The sequence below is a fragment of the Rutidosis leptorrhynchoides genome, chromosome 2 (genome assembly GCF_046630445.1).
Source record: "Rutidosis leptorrhynchoides isolate AG116_Rl617_1_P2 chromosome 2, CSIRO_AGI_Rlap_v1, whole genome shotgun sequence".
Lineage (NCBI taxonomy): Eukaryota > Viridiplantae > Streptophyta > Magnoliopsida > Asterales > Asteraceae > Rutidosis > Rutidosis leptorrhynchoides.
In genome coordinates, this window is record NC_092334.1 from 375427232 (window position 1) to 375438326 (window position 11095).

General features: G+C 35.4%; 3 protein-coding genes across 3 annotated transcripts; all 3 read right to left on the reverse strand.

Annotated features, from left to right (window-relative positions):
- Positions 1 to 2797: 2797 nt before the first annotated feature.
- On the reverse strand, positions 2798 to 3637 carry LOC139888997 (F-box/kelch-repeat protein At3g06240-like). Its single transcript, XM_071871973.1, has one exon. It carries the CDS (start codon positions 3635 to 3637, stop codon positions 2798 to 2800), a length of 840 nt encoding a protein of 279 aa, XP_071728074.1.
- A 1306-nt stretch (positions 3638 to 4943) lies between these two features.
- LOC139892075 (F-box/kelch-repeat protein At3g06240-like) lies at positions 4944 to 6211 on the reverse strand. The gene has a single exon (XM_071875109.1). The coding sequence runs from the start codon at positions 6034 to 6036 to the stop codon at positions 4960 to 4962; it is 1077 nt and encodes a 358-aa protein (XP_071731210.1). The 5' UTR covers positions 6037 to 6211; the 3' UTR covers positions 4944 to 4959.
- A 3424-nt stretch (positions 6212 to 9635) lies between these two features.
- On the reverse strand, positions 9636 to 10727 carry LOC139888999 (F-box protein CPR1-like). The gene has a single exon (XM_071871974.1). It carries the CDS (start codon positions 10725 to 10727, stop codon positions 9636 to 9638), a length of 1092 nt encoding a protein of 363 aa, XP_071728075.1.
- Between the last annotated feature and the right edge of the window lie 368 nt (positions 10728 to 11095).

Genomic DNA, 11095 nt, shown 5'->3' on the forward strand with positions numbered 1-11095 from the left:
AGAACTAATTACAAATCATGTGATCAAGTCATTTTGGTTATGTTTTTAACTTTTCGAAAAATAGGTTTGGACCGATTACAGAAGAAAATTTGAGCACCACACCTTAGTTAGGAACGTATGAACAGCTAGGAAATGATTATCGATTGGCAACGATTTGGCTTGGTAAGGGTTATTGACTTTGAATATTTTGGTAAGGTCTTAAGCTCGATTAGAATAAATGGATGTGGTTTCGAGTCTTAAATAGTTGAACAAAGTAGATACATCAACCCCGCAAACAACATCCAACGTATGGACAGTTTCACCGTAGTGTTGCTTCATATCGTCGGTAAAAAACTCACCGCTATGAACGCCGAAAGTAGCAATGTTTGTAAAAACCATGTTCGTGAAGTCAAATTGTATAAAAAATGAGAGTGATATGTGAAATATGAGAGTGAAAATATGAGTTTATGTTGTATAAAAAATGAAAGTGTATGAGTTATATTTATATTGGTAAAAAGTAGAATTTCAATTAAAAATAAAAATAAAAATTTCAAACGGTAAAAAGAACCATTTGAATTTTTTGATGGGTCCCACCGCTTCGTCACTCGACCGTTGCAGGCCCAACGAACAGGACCGATGGCGAATTGATGCCTATCGAGGTGACACGGTGACGGTCAGTGGCGGTGGGTGGTGGTCTCCCTCGTGGTCAATATGCTATGGCCTTATGGTTACATATTGTAAAAAAAAAAAATATTTACAATTTAATCATTATTTACCGTTTAGCGGTTTTTCATAAATCTTAGTAGTCTTGTATACGTTGACTAGTAAGGCCACTCCCTATCGTAATTAAACTATTTATCCTCTTAACCTTCCACATCAGCGCCACATTAACACCAAAATCCTATAACTAACCCATAACTAAACACTCACTATCATGACTAAAACAATACTCTGCTTTATATACAATGTACAAGCAATAAAACATCAAATACAAACAATTAAAAAAGAATGGACCCCACTATATCTAAGAGCTCTCGCCAAATTCATGGTGAAAAGCGGGTAACTAATACGGGTAACTAAGCCGTGGCTATGGTCCATTACGGATAACTAGCTGGTAATGACGGATAACGGAACCATAGGGAGTAGTCTAACTACAGCTCTTACGGTTGCATTTTATTTTGAAAAAAAAAAACATAAACTTTACGAAAGCGTCTATCAAACCCACAAGCACAACAAGACACAAGTGGTTTCGAAACTAGAAAATGGGACAAACTAAGTAAAACGCTATCTAGCGACGAGCCACGCTAAACCAAGAAAAAAGCCAACAAGCAAACTAACCAATTACCAACCTAACATACATATATAAATGAACTAAACAAACTACGCCAACAAGCAAACCTACAACAAAGAAATCTAAAATCAATGCAACTTCTGCCGCTACCATCATTCCCTATTCCCTTTCTTGCTTTAAACGATCGGTCTAAAGAATTTTCCTAGATGATAGGTAACCAATTTCCCTAGACGCTGATGAGGAAGAACCGGGCACACTAGAACACACTAAACTAGTGCCATTGTCCAAATCCTTCGATCCACCTACAAGCTCGGCTTCATGACCATCTTTAAACAAATTTTGATTCGCCTCCCCAAATCAAAATCTTTCACATCATCGTGCAGACAAAACGAATCAACCCCCTTGTTCTTTTTCATCATCAAACCCTTATGGTTGCATATTGTGAAATCTTTAAATAAAATTAAGAAAGGATCACAAAGATAGTCTCTGGACTACAATATTCCCAAAATTCAAATACTTTCACCAAAATAAACCAATAAATATGAAAACAAGCTCACAATGTATAAGAGGTCAAACAAACGACACATAACAATTACGACTTGTGCAACACAAATCTCCTTTGCGTTGTAGTGAAACCATCCAATACAGCTTTACTCAATCGTTGCCTAAACAATTCAATACTTCCATCGGTTTCTGTAACTAAAGTATCAATTGATATTAAGTAACTTTTGTCACCCAACAAAATCTTAATATCTTGAGGCTATGAATGTTTGTATTTATGAAATGCTTTGCCATTAAGTATATATGTATATGCTGAAAATAAGATCAGATGTAAACCACATTTGCCCATGTCTTGACTAAAATGCGCGTTCTTCGCAGTATTCGCTAATGTTATCACTCATTAAGTTCCAGTGTAACAAAAACCTTTTGTGTTTTATCTTAATCGATCAAGACAGGTTATATGTGAATTACATACATCAAAGGAAACATTGAATTATAAGGGATATACCTTCTATCCCAATCAAAAATCTGCAATGAAAGACTCTAACAAGGCACTATAGGGAAGAAGAGAGGGACTACAATCACATCCAACTTGAAACACAGGTCTAATTCAAATTAAGAATCATTCACCAATCCTACTTGAATTTCATACATTCTGAAATTAAAAGCGCAGTCTACAAACTCATCTTGATCAAACATCTATATATTATCAAGTACTCCGTATTATACTTCAGACTCCACCTAAACACGTTATTGAAATAAAGCAACTGATGTTCTAACGGAAACGTTTAAGTGATTCAAGGCTTTCAACGTACGTACCATAAACCATGACCTTTTGGCACCGTTTAATTTTTACACTTGTGCATCTTCTTTCATCCATCTTGTATATAAAAAATTTATTCGCATCATTATTACCCAACAAAATATCCTGATTGCTGACTTGAGCAAAGAACTCAAAACATCGATGCAGATTATTCTCAAAGACATAACATTTTGTCCATGACATATGAACCCCATACTCCTCCATCACCCACAATTCATAAAAGTTATCCGGCCGAGCAAACCATCACACAGAACAGCAACTAATTTCGCACCAAGAGCAAAGACCCGGAAAAACTTATCTACATTATAACTGAATGAATCAGGTAACTCGATTTCACGAAATTCTTCATTAATTAAACTAAAGGCAGCAATAGTCAATTCTGAGCGTTTGTTTCTTACTACCCAGTGAAGATTATTGTTCAAGAGTACTCCTGGACATTGACTTTGACTATATTGATCATGTTGTTGGTATGGAAAATTAGTCAACATGTTCCATGAGCTGTTACGTAAACTATACACGTTTACAATTTTGCAGATAGCATCAGAATCTGAAACACCCATACGAGAAATGGAGATGACTTTATAATCATCCTTAGAAGAATCGTAACCAAATCCATACGTTGTTCCATGTAAACTTTTTCCAACCGGAACTTTCTCTCCTGTAGTTGGATTGACTATACAGAGGTTATTATATACATCACTGGCTAAAAGAAGCCCATTGCAAGACCCTAGTATCTCAACCAATGGTTTATAAAAATTCAAAAATTTAGCATTTACGGTTGCACGTGAGGATTGGGTGTTGAGTTGTTTTATATCGACTGAGTAGAGACAATCACCTTCATCCGGAACCAAAATTATGTGGGTGGGGTCAGAATTGGGGTTGTTTTCGGTGTAGATATGAATATGGGTTTTGATAAAATTGGGACTGTAAATGAGTGAGTACCATCGTTTTGAAACGGATTTGAAACGGCCTAGAGATTTAGATGGTAGAAAAGGTAGGATTGCTTCAATGAGGTCTGATGGAAGGTGTTTTAGGGCACACATCTTTTTTTGAACGGCATTTAGGGCACACATTGGGTCCGACAACAATTAGGGAGATAATAACCAATGCAATTTTGTGCAAAATATAATTAGGGTCCCTGTAATCTTACCTCTGCCGCTACCTTGCTGACTGAAAATCGAGAGGCGTGGGGGATTTTCAGGCGACTGAAACGTTGGTGTTTTAGAGTATTCCTAATGCGCATCGTTTAGAGGAAAAAAATCCATCGTCTCTCGAGAAACAATTGTTTACCCTGAAAACAAGTTTTGGGCTATCCACTATCACACATGAAATAATTTGGACCCATTAATGATCTTGGGCCAACTTTGGAATACTGACACTAATAATAATAATAATAATGATAATAATAATAATAATAATAATAATAATAATAATAATAATAATAATAATAATAATAATAATAATAATAATAATATTTTATTAATTTTTTCTTTCTTTTTTTATAAAAAAATTGAAGGAATTAACAAATTGACAAATTCATCCAAAAATCAAATACAACAACAGAACACATGGTTTTTAACCTATTGCTTTGTAAAACTTGAAGACGACGATCTCAAAGTCGTTCGGAGACTTAAGAACCTCATGAATAACCTCAGTTTCATCAACAGCTTCAATCAACACTTTCACATTCACATCATGAATAATCTCAGTTTTATTAAACTACTAGTCACCGTGACAACGATATTATTACTATAATAATAATTTTAATAATAATAATAATACTAAGTTTTGAGGGATAATTAGTTTTAATTTTTAAATTTAATGATAGCTAAACGCATACTTCAGTAGCTCGTTTTCATTTGCATTTACATATAATACATATAAATAAATTATTATAGAAATATTATTATATTAATAATAATTAATATTAATATTAAGACAAAATTACACGGATAGTCCTTTTGATTTGCCAAAAAACATACGTTTAATCCAAACTTGATTTTTTTACCATTTCTAGTCCAGTAGTATGGACTAATTTCACGGCTAGTCCAGAAAACTCACACACGTTAAATTGCTCTGCCAAATATGTGATGATATTTTTGTCCTTTTACTACACTTTTCCCCCAACCAATCAAGAATATCCCCTTATCTTCATCCTCCCAAATTAAGAATATTCCCAATTCAAAGTGGACTTAGTGGGGCGTATTATTTTAGAAATAGTATGTATGAGTGTGGTGCAATTGTGAAACCGACAGATGAGGAACCGTTTGCACTGAATAAGTAAGCTTGCTTCTTTTCAACAGTTTATTCCTCATGATTTTGATGTAAGTGATCATGGAACAAAAATATTGGTCTAACGGAAACGTTAAAGTGATTCAAGGCTTTCAACATACGTACCATTCACCATGAGTCTCTGTGTGTGCCCTTCAATTTTTAGACTTGTGCACCTTCGTTCATTCATATTGTATATGCAAATCTCACCTGACAAATAGTCACCCAACAAAATAGCCCAATTGCTGATTTGAGCAATGAACTCAAAATCGCTATCGTATTCAAAGATGCAAAATTTCGTCCAAGACTTTGGAACCCCATACTCCTCCATCACCCACAATTCAAAATCACAATTATCATGGTTCAACCAATAATGCAGAAGAATACATAATCTCTCACCAAAAACATAGAGGAAAAAGGTAGGTCTGCGTCTGCAATCATAATCAGGCAACTCAATTTCACGTAATTCTTCACTAGCTAAATTAAAGGCAACAATAGTCAATGTTGAGTGTCTGCTTTTTACTACCCAGTGAAGATTATTGTTAATGAGTACCCCTCGTCCATGATCACATAGTAGGTAAGGGAAATTAGACAACTTGTTCCATGAATTGTTACGTAAACTATACACGAGTGCAGAGGTGCAATTAAAACTAATTCGTAAGATCAATATTACTTTATAATCATCTTTAGAAGAATCGTAACCAAATCCTAATGTATCACCAATACGTTCCACACCAGAATCTGGAACTTTCAATGACTTTCGTGTGGTTGGATTGAGTAAATAGTAGTTATCAGGTAGTCTTACATCATGGGCTAAAACAAGTCCGTTGCAAGAGCCTAGTATTGCAACGCATTGCTCAGCAGGTATATTCAATCGTATATTCAATCGTTTAGGTGCGAGAGTGGTTTGGGTGTTTAATTGTTTTATATCAAGTGAGTAGAAAGAATCATTGTCTCCCGGACCTAAAATCATGTGGGTGGGGTCAGGATTGGGGTTGTTTTCGGTGAAGATACGAATGTGTGTTTTGATAAAATTGGGACCGGATATGAGTGAGTACCAACGTTTAGAAACAGATTTGAAACGGCCTAGGGATTTAGGTGGCAGAAGAGGGAGAATTTCTTCGATAAGGTCCGATGGAAGGTGGTTTAGGGCAGGCTTTGGGTCCGACATGATTTAGAGGTGCAAATATAGTTAGGGTTTATTAAAATAGTTACGAAAAAAGAAGAGGAACAAGTATGCTTGTATAGAAATATTACCTCTGCCGCTACTGTGCTTAACGAAAATCAACAGGCGTTTTATGGTTTCATGATTTTTTGAAGGTTTCCGATGCGCAATCGTTTGAAGAGAATACTAGTTTTGGACTCTCCTGTATGTATCGAACAAGGCTCAGTTGACATAAATATTGGTTGTGGACCCAATAACGATCTTGGGCCAATTTGTACGTATAACTTCTTTTAAATGCTAGCTTCAGAAATACTCCGTTCTCGTTTTCATCCTAATAATAAGAAGAAAATAGCTTCTTTTAAAAAAGCATCATCACTTTTTAATTATATTAAGAGAAAAAACAACTTAAATAAATAGATATCGTGTTAACCACAACGAGTTGTCGCTAGCAAAATCATAAAAGCAAGCCCAAACCGGTTTTCTAAAAAAACGGCCCATTAAACAAAAAATCAATTTTCCAAAAAACCGAACCTGTAAAAACCGAAGATCGGATCGGTTTTTTTAACTGGACCAGTTTTTTAAAGGATGGATAATTCATGTAATTGAAGTTTAGTAATACATTGATAAAAAAAAAACAAGGACAATGCTAAACGTAGCCCTTAAGGGCTACGCTTAAGCATACCAAATTTAAGTTTGAAACTCCCGTTAATTAAATATTCCTTTTTTAATAGTGACTTTCCTTATATAACTTTGACATTAATGTTAAACATGGCAGTGTTGAGTTATATAAATGGAATAAAACTATTTTTGGTATGCTTAAACGTAGCCCTAAGTGCTACGTTTAGCATTTTCCAAAAAACAATAAAAAAGTCAAATATTAGAAAGCTTTAGATGGTTGTATTTTGTGAAGTATTTTTTCGCTTTCTCTTTTCCTTTAACCTTTCATGCTTCGTTGGTATTTCTCCAACAAAACTTCAGCATCCTCTAAATGTAGGGCAATGTGAAGTCCTTTATTTGTGTGAGTGTGAGCGAGAGGCTGATTTTCCAGTCGAGGGAGAATGGGAGAACTAATTACAAATCATGTGATCAAGTCATTTTGGTTATGTTTTTAACTTTCCGAAAAATAGGTTTGGACCGATTACAGAAGAAAATTTGAGCACCACACCTTAGTTAGGAACGTATGAACAGCTAGGAAATGATTATCGATTGGCAACGATTTGGCTTGGTAAGGGTTATTGACTTTGAATATTTTGGTAAGGTCTTAAGCTCGATTAGAATAAATGGATGTGGTTTCGAGTCTTAAATAGTTGAACAAAGTAGATACATCAACCCCGCAAACAACATCCAACGTATGGACAGTTTCACCGTAGTGTTGCTTCATATCGTCGGTAAAAAACTCACCGCTATGAACGTCGAAAGTAGCAATGTTTTTAAAAACCATGTTCGTGAAGTCAAATTGTATAAAAAATGAGAGTGATATGTGAAATATGAGAGTGAAAATATGAGTTTATGTTGTATAAAAAATGAGAGTGTATGAGTTATATTTATATTGGTAAAAAGTAGAATTTCAATTAAAAAAAAAAAAAAAAATTTCAAACGGTAAAAAGAACCATTTGAATTTTTTGATGGATCCCACCGCTTCGTCACTCGACCGTTGCAGGCCCAACGAACAGGACCGATGGCGAATTGATGCCTATCGAGGTGACACGGTGACGGTCAGTGGCGGTGGGTGGTGGTCTCCCTCGTGGTCAATATGCTATGGCCTTATGGTTACATATTGTAAAAAAAATATATTTACAATTTAATCATTATTTACCGTTTAGCGGTTTTTCATAAATGTTAGTAGTCTTGTATAAGTTGACTAGTAAGGCCACTCCCTATCGTAATTAAACTATTTATCCTCTTAACCTTCCACATCAGCACCACATTAACACCAAAATCCTATAACTAACCCATAACTAAACACTCACTATCATGACTAAAACAATACTCTGCTTTATATACAATGTACAAGCAATAAAACATCAAATACAAACAATTAAAAAAGAATGGACCCCACTATATCTAAGAGCTCTCGCCAAATTCATGGTGAAAAGCGGGTAACTAATACGGGTAACTAAGCCGTGCCTATGGTCCATTACGGATAACTAGCGGGTAATGACGGATAACGGAACCATAGGGAGTAGTCTAACTACAGCTCTTACGGTTGCATTTTATTTTGAAAAAAAACATAAACTTTACGAAAGCGTATATCAAACCCACAAGCACAACAAGACACAAGTGGTTTCGAAACTAGAAAATGGGACAAACTAAGTAAAACGCTATCTAGCGACGAGCCACGCTAAACCAAGAAAAAAAGACAAGAAGCAAACTAACCAATTACCAACCTAACATACATATATAAATGAACTAAACAAACTACGCCAACAAGCAAACCTACAACAAAGAAATCTAAAATCAATGCAACTTCTGCCGCTACCATCATTCCCTATTCCCTTTCTTGCTTTAAACGATCGGTCTAAAGAATTTTCCTAGATGATAGGTAACCAATTTCCCTAGACGCTGATGAGGAAGAACCGGGCACATTAGAACACACTAAACTAGTGCCATTGTCCAAATCGTTCGATCCACCTACAAGCTCGGCTTCATGACCATCTTTAAACAAATTTGGATTCGCCTCCCCAAATCAAAATCTTTCACATCATCGTGCAGACAAAACGAATCAACCCCCTTGTTCTTTTTCATCATCAAACCCTTATGGTTGCATATTGTGAAATCTTTAAATAAAATTAAGAAAGGATCACAAAGATAGTCTCTGGACTACAATATTCCCAAAATTCAAATACTTTCACCAAAATAAACCAATAAATATGAAAACAAGCTCACAATGTATAAGAGGTCAAACAAACGACACATAACAATTACGACTTGTGCAACACAAATCTCCTTTGCGTTCTACTGAAACCATCCAATACAGCTTTACTCAATCGTTGCCTAAACAATTCAATACTTCCATCGGTTTCTGTAACTAAAGTATCAATTGATATTAAGTAACTTTTGTCACCCAACAAAATCTTAATATCTCGAGGCTATGTATGTTTGTATTTATGAAATGCTTTGCCATTAAGTATATATGTATATGCTGAAAATAAGATCAGATGTAAACCACATTTGCCCATGTCTTGACTAAAATGCGCGTTCTTCGCAGTATTCGCTAATGTTATCACTCATTAAGTTCCAGTGTAACAAAAACCTTTTGTGTTTTATCTTAATCGATCAAGACAGGTTATATGTGAATTACATACATCAAGGGAAACATTGAATAATAAGGGATATACCTTCTATCCCAATCAAAAATCTGCAATGAAAGACTCTAACAAGGCACTATAGGGAAGAAGAGAGGGACTACAATCACATCCAACTTGAAACACAGGTCTAATTCAAATTAAGAATCATTCACCAATCCTACTTGAATTTCATACATTCTGAAATTAAAAGCGCAGTCTACAAACTCATCTTGATCAAACATCTATATATTATCAAGTACTCCGTATTATACTTCAGACTCCACCTAAACACGTTATTGAAATAAAGCAACTGATGTTCTAACGGAAACGTTTAAGTGATTCAAGGCTTTCAACATACGTACCATAAACCATGACCTTTTGACACCGTTTAATTTTTACACTTGTGCATCTTTTTTCATCCATCTTGTATATAAAAAATTTATTCGCATCATTATTACCCAACAAAATATCCCGACAGCTGACTTGAGCAAAGAACTCAAAACATAGATGCATATTGTTCTCAAAGACACAACATTTTGTCCATGACATATGAACCCCATACTCCTCCATCACCCACAATTCATAAAAGTTATCTGGACTGAGCAACCCATCACAAAGAACACCAACTAATTTCCCACCAAGAGCAAAGACCCGGGAAACCTTATCTAAATCATAATTGAATGAATCAGGTAACCCGATTTCACAAAATTCTTCATTAGCCAAACTGAAGGCAGCAATAGTCAACTTTGAGCGTCTGTTTCTTACTACCCAGTGAAGATTATTGTTCAAGAGTACTCCTGGACATTGACTATGACTATATTGATCATGTTGTTGGTATGGAAAATTAGTCAACATGTTCCATGAGTTGTTACGTAAACTATACACGCTTACAGTTTTGCACATAGGATCAGAATCTGAAACGCCCATACCAGAAATGGAGATGACTTTATAATCATCCTTAAAAGAATCGTAACCAAATCCATACGTTGTTCCATGTATACTTTTTCCAACCGGAACTTTCTCTCCTGTAGTTGGATTGACTATACAGAGGTTATTATATACATCACTGGCTAAAAGAAGCCCATTGCAAGACCCTAGTATCTCAACCAATGGTTTATATAATTTCAGAAATTTAGCATTTACGGTTGCACGAGAGGATTTGGTGTTGAGTTGTTTTATACCGACTGAGTAGAGACAATCACCTTCATCCGGAACTAAAATTATGTGGGTGGGGTCAGGATTGGGGTTGTTTTCGGTGTAGATATGAATATGAGTTTTGATAAAATTGGGATTGGATATCAGGGAGTACCATCGTTTTGAAACGGATTTGAAACGGCCTAGAGATTTAGATGGTAGAAAAGGTAGGATTGCTTCAATGAGGTCTGATGGAAGGTGTTTTAGGGCACACATCTTTTTTTGAACGGCATTTAGGGCACACATTGGGTCCGACAACAATTAGGGAGATAATAACCAATGCAATTTTGTGCAAAATATAATTAGGGTCCCTGTAATCTTACCTCTGCCGCTACCTTGCTGACTGAAAATCGAGAGGCGTGGGGGATTTTCAGGCGACTGAAACGTTGGTGTTTTAGAGTATTCCTAATGCGCATCGTTTAGAGGAAAAAAATCCATCGTCTCTCGAGAAACAATTGTTTACCCTGAAAACAAGTTTTGGGCTATCCACTATCACACATGAAATAATTTGGACCCATTAATGATCTTGGGCCAACTTTGGAATACTGACACTAATAATAATAATAATAATAATAATGATGATG